General features: G+C 57.2%; 1 protein-coding gene across 2 annotated transcripts; it reads right to left on the bottom strand.

Moving 5' to 3' along the window:
* Positions 1 to 583: 583 nt before the first annotated feature.
* On the bottom strand, positions 584 to 19,277 carry LOC132678063 (long-chain-fatty-acid--CoA ligase ACSBG2-like). Of its 2 annotated transcripts, none has more exons than XM_060629972.3 (14): positions 19,152 to 19,277; positions 18,594 to 18,718; positions 17,893 to 18,116; positions 14,948 to 15,036; positions 14,285 to 14,405; positions 9,058 to 9,138; positions 8,791 to 8,940; positions 8,495 to 8,671; positions 6,501 to 6,682; positions 6,149 to 6,382; positions 2,712 to 2,929; positions 2,320 to 2,459; positions 1,214 to 1,460; positions 584 to 876 (listed from the first exon to the last, which is right to left on the bottom strand). In XM_060629972.3, the coding sequence occupies exons 2-14, from the start codon at positions 18,652 to 18,654 to the stop codon at positions 788 to 790; spliced, it is 2,013 nt and encodes a 670-aa protein (XP_060485955.2). In that variant the 5' UTR covers positions 18,655 to 18,718; positions 19,152 to 19,277; the 3' UTR covers positions 584 to 787. The 2 variants fall into 2 exon arrangements, with proteins under 2 accessions (XP_060485955.2, XP_060485956.2); XM_060629973.3 differs by having other exon boundaries at positions 6,149 to 6,355.
* Positions 19,278 to 19,496: the final 219 nt, after the last annotated feature.

Raw genomic sequence — 19,496 nt, 5'->3', positions numbered from 1 at the left:
CTCACGGAACTAATCAGCCTGAGCTTCAGAGCGTTTTCTTTACCTTGCTGTTCTGAAGTTTCCTGTTAGCATTTTGGTTGCAACGGTAACTGTCGAGCGCGTGTTGCCCTGGCGTCTGGTGGGTTCCCGGCGAGGCCTCGGCCTTTCTCTCCAGGTGACTAGGTGACTGCAAACAGCGGTGGGGGGCTGGGGGGTGGGATGTTCCTGCACCGGCTCTCGAGAGGTTTACCGGGCGGTGCAGCGGGATCGGCTTCTCAGGTAGACGGTGCAGATTCTCAGAGTGGAGAAAGAAACCTAGCAGCTTTATCAGCCCTGTTTTTGACTTTTCCAGAGCCTTCCGTTCACAGCCCCTCACCTACCTAGGCACAACGGACCTTTTGTGGCCAGGCAGTTTTTCCTGGTGTGGGGGGCTCCCCTGTGCACTGTGGGCTGTGGGGCAACAGCCCTGACTGGCCTCCCCCCACCGAGCGCCCCTAGCACCTGCCTGCCTAGTTGGGACAAACCCAAAATGTCCCGTAGACGTCACCACACATGTTCTGGGGGTGCAGGACCACCCCGGGTAAACACCACTGCTTTGGCGAAACCACTTTCATCGTCCTTTTACCTTTGAATCTGAAACACTGCCCCAGAGGGGTGGCTTAGCGAAAACCGGGGAGGGGTAGCGGGCATCGCTGGGGGCTTCCCTCCCACCGGAAGGTGGTTCTGTGATCATCCAATGGGGGACGGAGGAGGCCCACGGCAGGCGGTCTCCTGAGGCAGCAGGAAGCCTCCCCCCACCCCCCCACTGCTAGTATTCATTCTTCTCCGAGTAAAACCTTTCAATCTCAGGCTGGTACATCTTGCCCACGTTGGCCCTCTTCAGTTTGGCGGTTGCCCCTGAAACAGAATCACGTCCAAGGTGGGGCCTCCACCCCCACCCCCCCCCGCAGGATGAGGTGTCGGTGAGCCAGATCTGTCCTAAGGACGCAGAGGGGTGACTGGATTGAGGGGCCCGGGGAAGAGGGGTCCGAGAGGCCTGTCTCCGAATGCCCTGTGCCCACCCTGCCTGGGGACCACCGCGGGCAACCGCCTGCCAGATTCCTCAGAGGTGCTGGTTAAAAATGCAGGTGCCAGGGATCCCAGCCCGGGAGATGGTGGCGTTTTAATGAGCACCCCAGTGCCTTGGCTGTGAGCGACCGCACCCGGACCCCTTCCCCGGCCCGTGCCCACTCACCCAGCTGCCCTCCGGCCATGGAGAAGTCCGTCTCAAGGATGGTCCACTTGACGATCTTGGCACTGTTGGAGGTGACCTCTGCATTGGCAGCATCGATCCCCTGACTGATGAACTCTGTGACCACCGGGTCTCTGTCACAAACGATGTCCGACAGCCTGGTGGACTGGCTCTTGAGCTGCCGGCAGAAAGCGACCGCCTCGCTGGTCAGCGCATTCCGAGGCTCCCCCGTGTCCGTGTTGATCTGGCACTGTCGTTCGGGGAAGGCGGGTCAGGTGGCTCTCACACGGCCCCCGAGGCCGGCTCCCCGTGCCGGGGCTCGCGCTCATGGTCCCGACCCTGGGAGGGCCAGGTCCCCGCCCCCATTGTACAAATGAGGAAGCGGGCTCAGCCTGGGACACCTGCCCAGCACCTCCCCGCTTCCTGGGGGCTGGGTGGGCTGGGCTCAAGTCCCTCTGCCATTTTTCTGGAAACAGGCCAGGAGCTTCTCCCCTACAGGCACAGCCAATGCCCCAGGCCCACGACATGGGGAGCTGGCACTGAGCAACCAACCCACTGCCTCTCCTCTCCCAGCCTCGGTCTCCCCATCTTTTTTTTTTTTTTAATTTGTTATGTTTGTTTATTTTTGAGAGAGACAGAGACAGAGCGTGAGTGGGTGAGGGGCAGAGAGAGAGAAGGAGACACAGAATCCGAAACAGGCTCCAGGCTCCGAGCTGTCAGCACAGAGCCCGAGGCGGGGCTTGGACCCACGAACCGTGAGATCGTGACCTGAGCCGAAGTCAGACACTCAACCGACGGAGCCAGGCAGGTGCCCTCCCCCCGCTTTTTTTAAGTTTATTTTGAGAGAGGGTGCACACTCATGGGTAGGGGAGGGGCAGAGAGAGAGAGGGAGAGGTAGAGAATCCCAAGCAGGCTCCACACTGTCAGCACAGAGCCTGATGCAGAGCTTGAACTCACAAACCGCGAGATCATGACCTGAGCGGAAACCAAGAGTCAGACGCTTCACCGACTGAACCCCCCCCCGCCAGGCACCCCAGTCTCCCCATCTTGAAACCAGGATCCAGCCAACACCCCAGACTTGCCACGAGGCTCAAAACCAGCGGAGGTACCTTGAGCGTGAGCAGCGCACAGAGGTATGGGGCGTCCTGGCCCACCAGCACGACGTAGCGGACAATGGGAATGTGCCTCTTCACCCGCTCCTCGATGGGGTTCGGGTTGATCTTCTCACCTGAACTGAGGGTGATGAGATCTGCAGGCAGAGAGGAGGCTTGTGGTCCTGAAAAGCTACATCAAGTCAGCTGTCCTGGAGCCCAGAGCCACCCCTGGATGCTCAGAAGCAACGGAGATAGAGATAGACAGCATACAAAGGGTGCCCCTTCCTCCAAGCTGGACCTCAGTCGTCCCTCATCATCGTGCTGTGTGCAACCTGCACCACCGTCCGCAGCAGCCCCGTGGGGCCTGGTCAGAGGCAGAGAGCACCCTGCAGCCTGGTCTTGCTCACCCCTTTCGTTGCCCGTGACGTAGAGGAATTCATCATCGTCCAAAAAGCCCAGGTCCCCCGTGCGCAGCCAGCCATGGAGATCAATCTTCTCCTGGGTTTTCTCCTCATCGTCGAGGTACCCCATGAAGATGTTCCGGCCCCAAATGTGGATGTCCCCAATGCCATCGTCATCCTCTTTCTGGGTCTTGGTGCGGGTGCTGGGGAGGGACTTCCCACAGCTGGGGACAGTGGGCAGGGAGGGGGTGATTATAGACACCAGATACAGATCCCCTCTGGCTTAGGGGTGCCCCCTGCTCGCTGCCCCTCTGCCCCCAGGCACACAGGTGTCAGATCCCAGGCCTCTTCTGCCTGCCTGGCTGCTAGAGTCCCATAGATCCAAAGTAGGGGACAGATGGAGAAGGGAAACAGGGTGTGGTCCCCCAGGGAGGGAAGGCTTGGCCCACCCTGACTCAGAGCCAAGCTTGCAGGGCACGTGGACGCACGTCACTCGGCCCCCGGCCCCTGGGGAACCCACAGGTAAGTACGGGGGACAAGGCAAGGGACAGGTAAACTCAAGACACCATCTGGGTGGAATTGGTTGCTGGGAGGGAGAGGAAGCCATGATCCAGGCGAGAATGAGGCAGCTTACCACCTGCTTATCTCCTTGGAAATGGGGGCCGGGGGAAGATGCTTTTGCTTCACCTCTCAAAGTTCGAGGGTTGCTGTCCTGGCACCTAGACCCCCGTCCTTGCCCTGCTTCCCCCAGGCTGTCTGGAGACTCAGGGCAGGGCCTCCAAGCTGGCCCAGCCAACACCCAGGATGCACCCTGCCCGGACTGAATTGCGTCACCCTCAAATTCCTAACCCCCAACGGGGTGGTATTTGGAGGCGATTAGGTTTAGATGAGGCCCTGAGGGTGGGGCCTTCGTGATGAGTCTGATGTCCTTCACGAAGAGACACCAGAGTGAGCTTGCTAGGCCTCTCCCACCGCGCAAAGACACGGAGAGGAGACGGCCGTCCCCAAGCCAGAGAGAGGCCCTCCCCCAGAACCGAATCCACGGCACCTTGATCCTGGGCTTGCAGCCTCCGGAACTGAAAGTAAATCTCTGTGGTTTAAGCCCCCCACCCCCTCCGGTCTGGGGCGCTCCGTTACGCCAGCCCCGAGCTAAGACACACCCCATGAGGGCCGACGCCCAGGCCCCAGGGCAGCGCGAGCTCGGAGTTCAGGTTCAGACCCTCCCTGAATGCGCAAACTGCCCAAAAGGAATGAATGGAAGCTGAGAGCCTTCAGTGAGCGGCCCCTGTTGCGACTTCACGTCTGCGAACACCACTGACCGCGGGCCGCTTTACGGCTTGTGTGGAATGATCTGGAAGAATCAAGGGCTGTCTCTGGCTGCCTAGACTGCAAGCCCCACACCCCGCGTGGGAGGGATTCTGTGACGCCTGGTGTCCCCGCTGTAACCCTAGGGGTGTGACACAGGCCTAGCAGCTACCTAGGAAGCATCGCTGGGGCCCGGACCAGAAACTCCCAAAACCACCTCCCAGCGGCCGAGTAACCTCCCCTTCCTTCAGCCTCCCTGCCTGACCCCCTTTCTGCCCTGCCTCTCTGGGTTTGGGGGTCGAGGTGAGTAAGTGCTTCGTGACTGACTCTGTGTCCTGTCTCTGCTGAAAGTTGATCCCACCTCCCCCAAAGCCAAGGTGCACCAAGGGTGGTGAGTCTCTCCTTGACCAAACTCTGGTCGGGCTCCTCTGAGCCCTCTTCTCACTGGGTCCTAGCCTTGCCGTCTAAGAGCCGCAGGCTCTGTGCTCGAACGATTGCATCCACTCCCACACAGGAAGACCTGAGAACATATTCGCGTTTCTGAAAGCGCGGGCCCCATCCCCAGGATGATTCCATCCCCCTGCCCCCCGCATTCCTGCCCGAGAAAACCCCGAGCTGCCAGGAGAATTTCCCAGATGGCCGCTTAAACCTCCCCCCTGTAGACTAGCTCCTTTAAAAAGCTTGCGAATAAGTCCTTTCTCCGCCCTTTGAGATGCAAATCTACTCCCCAGAACGGTCTCCTCCCTTTGAAATGCAAACATTCGGGAGATAAACTCTGGCTCTCTCCTCCAGCTCTTGTGGGAGGTAACGGGCCCCACCGCGGAGGGGCGGCAGGCACTGACCTACACCATCGCCTCCTTCCAGAAACGCGCGAGGAGTTTATTTCTCTCTAGAGCGGCGCCGGTCTGCGGACCCCAGATGAGTTACTGAACCCCCTCCCTTCTTGCTTTTTGTGTGTGTGTGCGACTGCCATTTCCCAGACCACTGAAGCCCCCACCAGCCTCCCCTACCCCACAGACTCTAAGATGTCCGGTCCCCTCGGCCCAAATGGAAATGGAGGTCCGATCGTACTGGACCCTCCTCGCGGCCGCGGTCGTACTGCGTAAAATCTGCCCCTGTCGCTTTAAGTAGCGTCTGGTTTTATCTTTGAAAACGGTCCCCGTTGGAGAGGTGAGCCCCAGGTGAGGAAGATCCAGGACAGGAGAGAAAGCCGGCGCACCAGAAGGGCCGTGACTCTCGCCCCGGTCGCCTGTTCTGTCCCGTTCTTCTTTCAACTCGGCACGAATCCTCCGGGAAGCATGCGGGGGACCCCCAACTAGATCGGAGGCTGCAGTAGCCGGCCTCCTGGGTGGCTCCCAAAGATCCCTTTGCCCACCCAGAATCCACACCCTCCCACCCTGGATGGGGCTGATCTGCACGACCCGTCAGAAGCGGCAGAAATAACGAAGGGCCTCTTCTGAGGTGAGGCCGTGATAGGGCTGCCAGATCAAATGGCAGGAACCCCGTAAGATGTCTATTTCAATTACAAGTTCAGTCGCTCCCTGGTGGTCTAGTGGTTAGGATTAGGCGCTCTCGATTACAAGATTTGGGGTTAGTACAAGGACGTCCTAGATATCGTAGGGGGCTATACCGATACTTTAAAATAATCCGAAAGGTGTTGTTTATCTGAAATTTCAAACGTCCCCGGGTGTCCCGTACATTTATTTATTTGCTGTCCCGAAGGAGAGGGTGGCGTCCACCTTGCTCTCTCGGGGGGTCTCTCGTATGAGGGGAGCGGATGCCGTGGTAGGAGGACCCCCAACTGAGGAACTGGGGCCAGCAGCTCGACCTCGTCAGGGACCCAGAACCACACAGCTACAAAGCAGCGCCCCTAAATTCCCAGCCGCCGCCCCCACCCCCACCCCCACCCCCGGGGACCAGGAAATAACGTTTGTTGCAGCCTTTACAACAGCAGTGAATGTGTTCTCTCCCAAGGTGCCGGGGGGTGGGGGGGGGGTGGGGGGGTGGGGGGGGTGGGGGGGGGGGACAAGGCCGGGTGATAGCGGGCACCCACCTGGTCCGGGAGCGAGCGGGGGAGGGGGGGGGAGGGGGGGTTCAAGGCCAGCCCCGCCCGTCCCCCCGCCCACACCCACACCCACCTCAGCAGCCGGAAGGCCTCCTGCCTGGACAGCGTGTGGACGCCCGTGCTCTCCGACAGGCCGTAGAGCTCACAGATGGGCATGTTGAGGCTGAGGAAGTACTCCATGGTGGCTCCGGAGAGCCCCGTGCCCAGGTTGAAGTACTGGCGACAACGCTGCAGGCCCAGGAACCTCCGTGCTTGGTTGAAGGTCAGCCTCTTGGCCAGGCTGAAGCACACGGGGGTGCGGGTCTGCCTTGAGGAGCAGACGCAGGGGGAGCAGAGCTGGGCCTCCGGACTCCGCCCCCGGCCCCGACGCGCCCCCACCCCCCCCCACCACCACCACCCCGGGCGGCCCTGAGACCCAGCCTCACCCCAACATCCGCCTTTTGTTGGTCCTGAGCCCCAGACACATGGCCCACTTGTCGAGCCTCCTCCGGAACGGGGTGGAGGCCAGCTGGCTGGTCTTCAGGCTGTCCAGCAATCTGTCCCAGACCCACGGGACGCCGTAGAACATGGTGGGCTTGACCTCCCGCAGCGTGTCTATCAGGGAGCCCTGCACCACACGGCACAGTGGGCACCCCGCCAAGCCCCCCCCTCCCCCCCCCCCCGCCACGGGCACCCTGGGCCCTCGGCCGCCCCCCCGGCCCCGCGGCAGGGCCAGGTGCTGGAAGTCCTTCCCGCCGCCCCGGCCGGGAGCCGTGTGGTGAGTGGGGCAGGGGGGCAGTTAACAGCCGCGGCCAGAGCTCCGGCGGGGATGGCAGGGACCATCTGCTCCCAACTGCCCCCATCAGCGGGACACGCAGGATCCGTGCCCTTCCCCAGGTGGCTCAACGCGCCGTTGGCTGTCTCTGTGGTCCTGTCCACCCTCTCCCAGAACCCCTGAGTCGGGGTGAAGGGGTGCGTGGAGAAGAGCCGGGAAGGGAAGGTGCAGATACAGAGACCCCCAGAGATGGAGGGACCCCCAGAGATGGAGGGAGGGAGAGACGAGTCGAGATAGAGAGGGAGGGATGGGGGTCGGAAGGAGAGAACAGGAGGAAGTAGGGCACGGGGACGGACAAACTCCGCCCTTGTCACTCTTTCCAGACCTCCTTCCAGGTGCCGGGAAAGGTCCCCACAGAGAGACCACCACCGAAACATTGACCCTGAACGCTGGCGAGTGAAATCTGTACCAAGCGAGGCAAATCCCACTGCGCCCGCCCGAGCCAGCCTTTCTACCGGCCAGGACAGGGATGGCAGAGGCCAGCCCCAGAGCCAAGATGGCTTGGACGTTATGAAAAGGCCTCTCAGGAGTTCCGGGAGGGAAACTGTTTTGTGACGCGTGAAAGCATGAAACCGAAACTTTGGTCGTCCGTAAAGTTTTCCGGTTTGGGCCGCGGGGAACCTGCAGGTACGTGGTCTCTCCCTGGGAACCTACACGATGTAGGGAAGCCTAGATCACTTACTGCCTGGCCCTTCGCAGGAAAAGCCTTCGAGCCCCTTGGCTGAGGGAGTCCTAAGGATCCGGGCAACGATGTCAGTGTTCGTTCCCCCCTAATTCCTGTCTTGATGGGAATTTTGTGTTTTTCTACATTCGGAGAGTGACTGATGTTTCGTGATGTATGTCAGTGACCTCGTGTGCTTTTTTTTTTTTTCAACTGGAAGTAAAATTCGCCAAACACCATTTTCACCACCTCTAAGCGCACAGCTCAGGGGCATCAACGGCACTCGCTGTCGTGCAGCCGCCCCCGCCCTCTGCCTCCAGAACTTTCCATCTCCCCAGACTGAGACTCTGTCCCCATGAAGCACGGACTCCCCACCCCTGGCTCCCACCATCTACTCTCTGTCTCTGTGGACGGGACGCCTCTAGGACCCCCTGTGCGTGGGGTCACGCGGGACGTGTCCTTCTGTGTCCGGCTCCTGTCACCGTGCACGGTGTCCTCCGGGTCCGTCCACGCGGTGACGGGCGGCAGGAAGTCCTCCCTTCCTAAGGCTGGATCACATTCTATTGTACGGACGGAACTCATTTCTTTATCCATCTATCTGTTGATGGGCCCTTGGGTTGTTTCCACTAATATGCTTTTAATGGCTCAGTTAAGCTTCCTGCACTGGGAATTTTCTCGCTGCGAGAGGAGCCAGATACACGCTCCCCATCCTGCACGACACTAGCTCCTGTCCGCTCACCCCCTTCGCTTTACAGATGGGGAAACTGAGGCGCAGGGAGGCGAAGGACCAAGGTCGCACAGCCACCGGCGGGGCACCGGGTGGGGATCCCAGTGCTGGGATGAGCCCCTCCCCTGCTCAGGGTGACCCCCCCCCCCCCGCCCGGCCGGCCTCCCCAACCACCCCTGCACCCACCGCAGCAGGGGACCCAGGAGCTCTGCCTCACCCTCAGAGCATCCGGCTGGGCAAAGTAGAGGGCTCCGGCGACAGAGATGGAGACCCACACGTCGAAGAGCTGGGCCGTCAGGTAGCTGAGCGGGAGGTAGCTCACCAGGACCTCCTGTTCCTCCGGGGGGCACTTATAAGACAGGGTCTGGGCAGCGGTCTCCGTGGTCCACGTGATCTGCAAGGCACCTTAGCTGTCTCCCGTGGGCCATTCTGCCCGCGACCCCCGGGAGCACGCGCTCGTCCACCACGCGAGGCCGGGAGCCCCAGCCTGCCGGCTCCGGGCGGGACGCTCACGTTGTCGTGGCTGAGCATCACGGGCTTTGGGGGGCCGGCGACCGACACGCTGTAGAGCAGGGCGCAGCACTGGTTGGGCTTCTGCGAGTCGATGACCTGGTTTAGCGTGTCTTCCGAGACGCCGTCTGCCAGGTCCAGGAAGCCCCTCCACTGCGGAGAGGGTGCCGCGTGGGCTCACGGGGGTGGCGGTGGGTGGGGCCTGTGACCTCCACCCCCGGGGCCGAGCCTCCCCCCCCCCCCCCCGCCCGGCTCCCGGTGAGGACCTACAGAATACAGGTTCTGCAGCCGGGTCCGGATCTCCTCCTTGTACTGGACGATGGCCTTGAGGTGCTTCAAGTAGCCCTGGATCTGCCGGATACTGCGGGGCTCAGCAGGCGCAGGGCTTGAGAGCCGGCGACAGCTCAGCCCCGAGCCCCAGCGCTTCCTACCACGGGCGGCCAGGGCGCTCCCCGCCTTCCCTTTTATTGTGTCAAAAGGCACATGAATTTGCCATTGTAACCATGTCAGAGCGGGCGATGCAGCGGCGCTTAGCACCGCTAAATTCACGTCATGCGACCGTCACCCTCTGTCCGGTCCCAGAACATTCCATCTCCCCGAAAGGGAAGCCGGGGCCCATCAGCGGTGACTCCCTTCCTCCGTCCTCCAGCCCTTGGAAACCACGGATCCGCTCTGCCTCTACGGCCGTGCCGGTTCCAGAGGTTTCGGACACATGGAATCCCACGCTATGTGCCGCTTTCCCCGAGCGTCACGTTTTCGAGATCCATCCACGTGCAAGCGCCTCACTCCTCCTGCGGCTGAACGACCGCTCCGGTGTGTGGATGGGTCGCAGTTTGCTTGTCCGTTCACGGGGTGGTGGGCAGCTGGGCCGTCCCCATGCTTTGGCTGCTGTGGACGTCTGTGCACGGGTTTTTGTGTGCACACTTGTGCCCCATTCTCTTGGGGGGACACCTGGGAGCAGGATCGCTGGGTCACGGGATCATTCTACGTTTGGCTTTGTAAGGAGCCGCCAGACTTTTCCAGCTTGTTCCACATCCTGACACTTGTCACCCGCTTTTCTTTTTTTAATTTCTTTTTTTAATTAATTTATTTTTTTTGAGAGAGAGAGAGAGAAAACAGGGGAGGGGCAGAGAGAGAGGGAGACACAGATTCCAAAGCAGGCTCCAGGCTCCGAGCTGTCAGCACAGAGCCCGACGCGGGGCTCGAGCCCACGAACCGCGAGATCATGACCTGAGCCGAAGTCGGACGCTCAACCGACTGAGCCACCCAGACGCCCCTCTGCTTTTCTGATAATAACTGGCTTCGTGGGCGCAAAGGGGTGTTTCGTGGCTTCACTCTGCGTTTTTCCCCGATGACGTTAAGTGTTGGGCATCTTTTCACCGGCTCATCGGCCTCTTCGTTTCTTCTCTAGAGAGAGGTACTTAAGTCCTTGGCCCGGTTTTTGAATTGGGACTTTAGTTGTGGTGGTTGTGTTTTGATTTTGATGTTGGGGGGTCCTGGGCACATTCTGAAGGCAGACTGCACTAATTTCCTACGGCTGATAGGGGCCACTAAGGTACCACATATTGCATGATTTGGTCAGGTCTCTGCTTAGAGTCTCATAATCCCCAAATCCAGGTGTGGGTGCTGGGTCCCTTTCTGGAGGCTCCACGGAGGATTGTTCATTGGGACCCTGGCTCATTTGAGTTGTTGGCAGAATTCAGATCCTTGCAGATGTAGGACCGAGGTCTGCCTGTCTCCCTCCTGGCTGTCAGCTGAAGGCCATTCTCGGCTTCTAGATAGCACCATATCCCCTAGGTCGTGGTCCCTTCCTCCATTTTCAAAGCCAGAAACAGGGTGGGGTGCGTTCCTCTCCTGCTTTGAATCTCTCTGCCGTCCCTTCTGCCTCACGTCTCCCGTCTCCAGCTGGAGAAAGTTCTGTGCTTTGAGGGGCTCGTGTGATTATAGGAGACCCACCCGGATAATCCAGGATCATCTCCCATCTGAAGGGCCTCACTCTTAATCCTAAGAGCAAAATGCCTTTTAGCCACGGGAGGCGCCCGGATCACAGGCTCCGGGAATTAGGACGTGGACGTCTTCAGCCATCATTCTTCTGATCCCCCAGAGCCAACAGGATTTCCTGAGAGAGGGGACCCGGGAATCTGGAGGGAGGAAGTACCCGCCACCTGAGACAGGAAACTCGGAGGGAAGGCGCAGGTCGTGGGCGGGAAGATCGGGAGGTTAGGTCTGGATAGGCTGTGTCTGAGATGCTTCTTAGGCGTCCCAGTGCAACCATTGGGAAAGCTGGAGATGAAAACGTGGGACATGTCAGCAAATAGGTATCACCTGGGGGGAAAGTACAGGACCCAGAGCAGCCATCTGCTGTCCCAGACGTGGCCCTCTAACTGAGGTTCAAACAAGACGAATGGCAAAGAGCAGAGGTCAGTGAGGACAGCCGAGCAGTGTAAGTTTCACTATTTACATCTTGCACTGGCCCCTTAGCATCTGAGTTTGCGACCCCACCTTCGCAGGGGCTCACCTTCCAGGTGGCTAATGACCCAGGCTGCACATACCTTGTCACCTGCACAGACCCTGTCTTGGGTTTATTTACTTATTTAATAGACATAGAAAATTAGAATCGTGGTAAAAATAATATACAACAAAGTTTAACACCTTAACTACTTTTAAGCATATAGTTGGTGGTGTTAATTATATTTGCATTCATGTGAAACAGAACCCCAAAACTTTCTCATCTCCCCCAAACTGAGACTCTGTCCCCATGAAGCACGGACTCCTCACCCCCTTGCCCCAGCCCTGGCTCCCACCATCTACTCTCTGTCTCTGTGGACGGGACTCCTCCGGGGACCTCCTGCGAGTGGGGTCGTGCAGGACGTGTCCTTCTGTGTCCGGCTTCTGTCACTGAGCACAGTATCTTCAAGGTCCATCTGTATTGTAGCAGGTGTAGAAATGTCCCTTCCTGGGGCACCTGAGTGGCTCAGACAGCTAAGCGTCCAACTTCGCCTCGGGTCATGATCTCACGGGTTCGTGGGTTTGAGCCCCGCGTCGGGTTCTGTGCTAACAGCTCCGAGCCTGGAGCCTGCTTCGGATTCTGTGTCTCCCTGTCTCTCTGCCCTCCCCCACCCTCCCTCTGTCTCTCTCTCTCTCTCTCTCAAAAGTAAACATTTAAAAAATAAATAAACGTTTTTAAAAAAGGAATGCCCTTCCTTCCTTCCTAAGGCTGGATAATATTCCATTGTTTGGCTGGACCACATTGTGTTTGTCCATTCGTCCATCAGCGGACACTGGGTTATTTCTACATTTTGACTTCTGTGAATACTACTGCTGTGCACTTGAGCGAACAAATAATATCTTCGGGGCGGGGGGGGCCTGGGTGGCTCAGTTGGTTAAGCGTCTGACTCTTGATGTCGGCTCAGGTCATGATCTCACTCACGGCTTGTGGGATCGAGCCCTGTGTCAGGCTCCGTGCTGACAGCCTGGGATTCTCTCTCTCCCTCTCTCTCCGCCCCTCCCCTGCTCTCTCTCTCTCTCTCTCACACACAAGATGAATAAATAAGCTTAAAAAAAAAACAATCTTCGAGATCTTTCCTTCACTTCTTTTGGGTATGTAGCCAGCAGTGAGATTGCTGGTAACTCTGAAGCTTTGAGGAAACGTCGTGTTGTGTCCTACAGTGGCTACGCCATTTTACGTTCTCACCAAGACCAGGAGAGGATGGAATTTATTGAGGAATAATTTCCGTGCAGTAAAAGTCGCCTCTTTAGGCGCACGGTTTCGTACGCGTTGACCAACTTAGAGCGGTGTGACCACCGCCTTCATCAAGCTGTAGAAGGTTTACGTCACCCCCTACAGTGTCCCCGGGCCCCGTGTTGGTCAATTTTCCTCCTTTGCATCTGGCAACCACGGATCGAGATTTCTGTCCCGTAGCTTTGCTCTTTCTGGGGCTTCCTATGTACGCAAATCACACGGAGTCTATAGCCTTCCCTCCGGCTTCCTCCATTCAGCACGTTCGAGAGGCAGCCACGTGATTTCACACGTCAGGAGACCAGCCGTCGCTGTTGTTCGTCCGAATCGTAGAAAAACAGCTGCGTCCTGGTCCGTGGGCTGTTTCCAGTTCCTGGCGATCGCGCGCAGAACAGCCACGGACACTGACACGCAGTGGAGACACCCGTTCTCGTTGCTCTTGGGTGCATATCCGGGGCTGAACGGGCTGCACCACATAGTAGGTGTTTATCTAACATGAAACTGTCAAACCGCTTCCCAGGGTGGCAGGTACCATCTTACAGCGAAGGTCCTCATCAGCGCTCGGTATTACCCGTTTTAAAATCGGAGTCATCCTGGGGCGCCTGGGTGGCTCGGTCGGTTGAGCGTCCGACTTCGGCTCAGGTCACGACCTCGCGGTTCGTGGGTTCGAGCCCCGCGTCGGGCTCTGTGCGGACCGCTCGGAGCCTGGAGCCCGCTTCCGATTCTGTGTCTCCCTCTCTCTCTGCCCCTCCCTCACTCTCTCTCTTTCAAATATAAATAAACATTAAAAATTAAAAAAATTTTTTTGAGTCATCCTAGTGGGTGTTTCATGGTGGTCGTCTTTGCCTACTTACCTCTGTCTGCTTGTCATGGTCCTCTTAGCGTCCCCATGTCACAGGGAGTTGCTTTGAACCATCGCGCCCACGCCCAGAACCACCTCACTCGGATCAGCCCCGGACCCAGGGAAATTCAGGGTTCCCCCCAAATAGGACGTGTTGTACCATCCCAATAAGATGAAACATCCAGAACAGGCAAGTCCACAGAGACAGAAAGTGGGTTGCCAGGGGCTGGGGCCAGGGGAATGAGGAGTCCCCACTAACAGGCACAGGGTTTCCTTTGCAGGTGATGGAATGTTCTGGAACCAGACAGAGGTCATGGTTCCACAATACTACGAACGTACTAAATGCCACAGAATTGTACACTAAAAAGGGTTAAGAGAGGGGCGCCTGGGTGGCGCAGTCGGTTAAGCGTCCGACTTCAGCCAGGTCACGATCTCGCGGTCCGTGAGTTCAAGCCCCGCGTCAGGCTCTGGGCTGATGGCTCGGAGCCTGGAGCCTGTTTCCAATTCTGTGTCTCCCTCTCTCTCTGCCCCTCCCCCGTTCATGCTCTGTCTCTCTCTGTCCCAAAAATAAATAAAAAATGTTGAAAAAAAAAAAAATAAAATAAAAAGGGTTAAGAGGGTAAATTGTACGTTGTGTGCATTTTACCGTAATAATTTTTGTTTTAAGTGGGAGGAGGGGATCTGCCTGCTCGCAGCAGGAAGGTGTAAGTCCCAGTTGGGCGTGCGTTGGGGGTTAGCGCCAGAACCCGCACCGGGTCAGAACATCACTCGCCTGGCACCCCATAGGGGCCCTGGGCCCATCCATCCGTGGAATCCGCGGTTCCCATCTCATGAGAGACCATGGATGGTGGGTCCATTGCTCATTGGGCTCCTTTTCTTTATTAGGCAAAGTTCGTGCCTTTGCACGAGTCACTAACCTGGATGATTTTCTGCAACTGTCTGTCATTATCCACCACAAAGATGTCCATCTCCGAGCTTTCGGCGATGACCTGGCAGGTTTTTGGAGAGTTGGTGGACAAGATGCCAACGGAGAAGCCTCTGGAAGCAGAACCCAAGGAGTGAGGACCCACTGGTGAATCGGAGGGCTCCCAGGAGGCCGGTTGTGTCACAGGAGAGACAGTCCCTTGGGTGGGGCGTAGAGTATGGCAGACATCCCCTGACACCCCCAATATGCCTTGTTTGAAGGTGGGACTCAGGGACAGCTTGGGCTTGGACCCTGCCTTCCAGGGGTCCCCCAACAGTCTGGACAGGTAGAGGGAGGTCTCAATACTGGGGAGCCCTGGGGAGGCTTCTTGGAGGAGGGGTCATGGGAGCTGGGCTTCACAGGATGTGTTTGAGTTCGACAGGTAGAGAGTGTCGGAAGGGCGAGCTGGCTGGTGCCCAGGGCTGGGCCCTTGACAAATCCCACTGAGCACAGACCAAGCAGGAGCCTTAGTTTGCTCCCTGAACTGGGGACTCTTCCGTGAGACCCCTATGGATTCAAGAGCGGGGGTGGGGGTGGAAGGAGGGGGGAAGAGCCTTTGCTGGGCTGATGGCTTCCTGACTCCGTGTACCCCAGGGCGATACCCGGTACCTCTTACCCAGCCATGATAGCACCAATGCTCGCGATGACCCACTCCTCGGAGTTTAACCCCATGATCCCCACGCTGTGGAAGCGTTGCAGGCCCAGCTGGGAAAGGAGGCCCTTGTGAGGCACAGGGGGCTCACCGGCCACTTGCCCCCACGTGCCCAGGAGCCTCAGGCTGAGAACCTTGGGCTCTCTTTTCTCTGTTGACCATTGGTGCTTCTGTTTGCTAATAGAATAGCCCATCCCCCCCCCCCCATTACGAGCTACCATATATATTCACGTGGAGCAGGGGTTCTCAACATGGGTGATTCTGCCTTCCAGGTGACATTGGGCAACGTCTGGAGACATTTTTGGGGAAGGGGATGGTGCTGACATGGAGTGGGCGGGCACTGGGGTTGCTAAGAAACATTGTCTCACGTACAGGACAGACCCCTCCTCCACAAAAGAATGATCCAGCCCCAAATGCTGATAGATGGAGATTGAAAAACACTGAGAAAAGACAAACAAAATGCCCACCCCTGACATTTTTATGAATAAATACTTGACAAAATCTGGGCAGTACTTATCCCTATATGATCATAACCCACCATTGTTCATAAAACCATGCATCCTATTTCCCCAGCCTTTATTTATTTATTTTTAAACATTTTATTTATTTTTGAGACAGGGAGAGATAGAGCATGAACAGGGGAGGGTCGGAGAGAGGGAGACACAGAATCTGAAACAGGCTCCAGGCTCCGAGCTGTCAGCACAGAGCCCGACGCGGGGCTCGAACTCACGGACCGCGAGATCGTGACCTGAGCCGAAGTCGGCCGCTTAACCGACTGAGCCACCCAGGTGCCCCTCCCCAGCCTTTAAATATTTCTCTATGGTATCAGATATAACACCTCTATGATATTGTATTGTAGAGAAATGTCATAATTTAGCGACTGCCTCCCCACCCTGCTTTACTGGTTGATACTTAAGTAAGATCCTTTCTCCCCTCTACTTTTATTAGATACAATATTGGGGTGAACATCTGCATGGCTCAAGCTCTGGATTCCCACATGATCACTTGTGCTGACATCTGGATTGACTTAAACATTCAAGATGATACACGTTCACCCGTCCTGGCAGGACCAGGTGACGCCATCCCCAGGTGGGTCGTTCCCGTCCACTCCAGACTCTTGGGCACCACTGCCCACTCCTAGTGTCCTCGTCAGGCAGGCACGACACACCCAACACGGCCCAAACAAAATTGCTGACGCTACCCACCCCCCTCTGCCGGCCCCGCCCTCCACAATCTCAGTCAGTAGCAGTCCCTCCAACTTGCGACTGGCTGGAAATCTTGATTATCCTCAGTGCCTTTCATTCTCTCTGACACCCAATCCGTCAAGAAATGATGTTGGCTCTGCCTTCAGAATCTGACCACCTCCTATCCCCTCCCCGGGTACCACACAGGTCTCCAAACCGCCTTCATCTCAACCTCCACGGGTCTCTCTTTTTCCGCGCAGCCTGTAAGCAGCCAACTCTGGGCGCATCCCTCCTCTCACAGCCCTCCATGGCTCCCACCTCACTCCTGGTAAAAGCCCCACAAGACCCAGCAAGACCTGTCCCCGTTACCCCCTGCCCTCACCACCTCCCTCTCTCCTTTCCACTCATTCTGCTTCAGCCACATGGGCCTCTTTGCTATTCAGTCAACATGCATGGCACTGTTCTGCCCCAGGGCCTTTGCACATTTGTTCCCACTACCTGCAACGCTTATCCCCAAATATTCACTTGGCTCCCTGCCCCCCACCAAGTTGTTGAAGTCTTTGCGAAAATATCACTCTCAGAGAGGCTCTCACTGGCCACCATATGTTAAAATTTCCACCCCACCCCTAGCTCATCTACCCCCTTCCCTGCTTTAGTTTTCTCTGGACCACTGTCTACTTCACGCATCCTTGTTTATTACGTTGACTGGAGAAGTCCCTTGAGGTCTCTTATCCTCTTTCCTAATCTGATAGATGGGCATTCATTCATTGAAGACATACCCAAGGGGTTGGTTCTGTTCTAGATTCTGGGGGCCTGCAATGAATGAGGCAGACTGGCCCCTTGCCCTCATAACTGACCAGCTAAACAAATAAATTATACAATCATACTACCAGGTGGCCATGAAAGCTGGGCAGAAAATTTTCAAAGGAGCTGTGATAGAGATTAGTGTGCGTGTGGGGGGGTGAGTTTGGGGACCCAGGGTGATCAGGGATGACCTTGCTCAAAAGATGAGACATTGGAGAAGAGACGCATTAACAGTAACAACCATAAGAATAAATGCTGAGTAATGCTTTGTACGAGCCAGGAGCTCTTTGATATGTGTCCGCTCACTGAATTCTTGTAGCAAACCTTTGTGCGAGGTGCTATGATGTTTTATTTTATGTATTTGCACACAAAAATCCTAATATAACAAAGTTTTATACTAAATTCAATACAAATAAAGTATAAAATGGATATGGCCATATAGAACTTTCCTATTTTTAATATTATATATTTATTTATATATATAAATATATATAATATATAATATATATTTATATATATAAACAGATTCAGAACCCCATGTTACAGATGAGGAAACGAGGGCATGATGAGAATCAGTAATTTTTCAAAAAGGGTAATTGAAATACAGCTGACACCTAATGTTACATTAGCTTCACGTGCACAACACCGTGATTCCGCAAGTCTACACGTGATGCTGTGCTCACCACAAGTGTAGCCTAAGTCGTTGTTTAACGAAAGAGATCACAGGCACTGAAGGTACACCTCTCGATGAGGGAGGTTAAGTGATTTGAGCAAGAACGCGCAGACGAGGGCAGAGCCAGGGGAAAGGATTCGCGCCCGCCCCGCAGAGGAGGAGCGGCGCGCAGGCGCAGTGGCGCGGGCGCCGCAGTGCGCAAGCGCGCAGAGGCGGGCGGCGCGCAGGCGCGGGAGGGCACGTGGTACCTTGAGGAAGGCCTTGGCGGCGCGCCGGCATTCCTCGTAGTACTCGATGTAGGTGAGCAGGTGCCAGCCGGTCTTGTGCTTGGAGCCGAGCGCGATGTAGTTGGCGTACTTGATGGCCGTGTTCATGACCATGTCGTGCACGGTGACGGGCGCCTGGCTGGCGAAGGCGTCCTCCTGCCGCAGGTGCACCTCGCCGTCGCGCCTTGATGTCCAGTAGCGGGGGCCTGTGGGCAGGCGGGGCCCGGGGGCCAGGAGACCCCAGGTAGGTGAAAGGGGGCAGGGCTGTGGCTCTGAAGGCGGCCCAGGCGGGGCGGAGGACGCAGGGGAGAGTCGGGGGCGAGAGGCAGGGCGGCGGGAAGGGAGAAAGACACGGCCGCCAAGGGAGGAAGACAGAGGTGAATGGGGAGACGCAGAAAAGGGCGCAGGGGCGGGCGGACAGCCAGATGCACTGGCCCCCCTGCCAGCGAGCAGGCAGCTCAGTGACGGGCCCGCCACCCTCCCGTGCACTTACCAAGGACCGGGCACCTGTGACAAACTGCATCCACCTTCGTTCACAGCCTCCCTCCCCTGCTCCCAGCCAGCCCCACACGACCTCAAAGATCCCAGCGCTGGCTCAGCCACCCTTGGCCATCCCCGAGGGGCTTCTCTGGGAGCCCCACCTTCTCTAGGACGCCACACCCGGGGCCCAGGGAGTCCCCCACCTCTGGCTTTAGTTTCTGCTCGGTGATCTCTTTCCCTTGGACTCGGCTTGTTCGAGGACATGGTGTCCACAGTACCCTCGGCCTCTCTTCTTCTTACTGTCTGGGAGGCATCTGGTCTCCTGGGACTGAAGAGACATACGTTCATATAAACCCAGTGACAGTCCGTTGGAGGGCTGGGAGTGTCCAGCTGTGTGGAGGCACAGGGGTCCCACCTGGTCACGAGGGTGATTGGACAAGGCTACTCTAAACGGGGGGGGGGGGGGGTACGAGGTGACCAGACAAAGAAGAGAGGGAGAAGGAATCTGAGAAAAGAGAGTAATGTGATGAAGCCCATCAGGGCTGGAGTATAAGGAAAAGTGGGGGCCGTAGAGGAAATGAAGTGCGATGGGTGATGAGGGCAGAATTCGCATGGGGTCTTGCCAGCTGTGTTACTAAAATATTGCTTTCTGGTGCCTTCTGTGCCCATCCCCCACCCAGTATGCAGACTGGTTCATCCCTGGCAGGAGCTGAAACATCTCAGCTCCCAACCCCTCCCTTCCACCCACAGCACATTTTTACCCTTCTCTGTCGTCAGGAAGGCAATGCCCACTTCTGTCTCCAGCTTCTTTTTATCAGCTTTGGTCACCCCCTCTGCTGTAGCCACAGGGGGGACAGCCGTCTCTAGACTGGATATCTAGAATGTTCCCGCCTGTGGCCAGCCTTTGTGACATCACTGTGGATTCCGTAGCCTGGATCCTCGATGGCGACGTGGCCTGTTGCTGCTTTGAAGAGGCCCGTCTTAGGGGACCGGGGTCTACCCAAGAAGGCCCTTCACTATCTGCACCCCACCCCCCGACCCCAGCCAGTGGTTCCCAAGGTGACAGCCCCCAGGGAGGAGGCAGCAGCAAAGTCTTGGGTTTCAGT

Source organism: Panthera onca, chromosome A2, assembly GCF_046562875.1.
Source record: "Panthera onca isolate mPanOnc1 chromosome A2, mPanOnc1 haplotype 2, whole genome shotgun sequence".
NCBI classification, from domain to species: Eukaryota; Metazoa; Chordata; class Mammalia; order Carnivora; family Felidae; genus Panthera; species Panthera onca.
Note: the sequence above shows the minus strand (reverse complement) of the source record. Positions and strands in the feature narration are given on the sequence as shown.

Bases quoted from the DNA above. Each gene is read 5' to 3' on its own strand.
- LOC132678063 (XM_060629972.3), bottom strand. From the start codon at position 18,654: ATGTCCTCGAACAAGCCGAGTCCAAGGGAAAGAGATCACCGAGCAGAA. The intron at 14,406-14,947 runs GTAAGAGGTACC...TTCTGCTTCCAG, and splicing joins ATTGGTGCTATCATGGCTGG to AGGCTTCTCCGTTGGCATCT. The intron at 2,930-6,148 runs GTGGGTGTGGGT...CACTGTCCCCAG, and splicing joins GAGGCCTTCCGGCTGCTGAG to CTGTGGGAAGTCCCTCCCCA.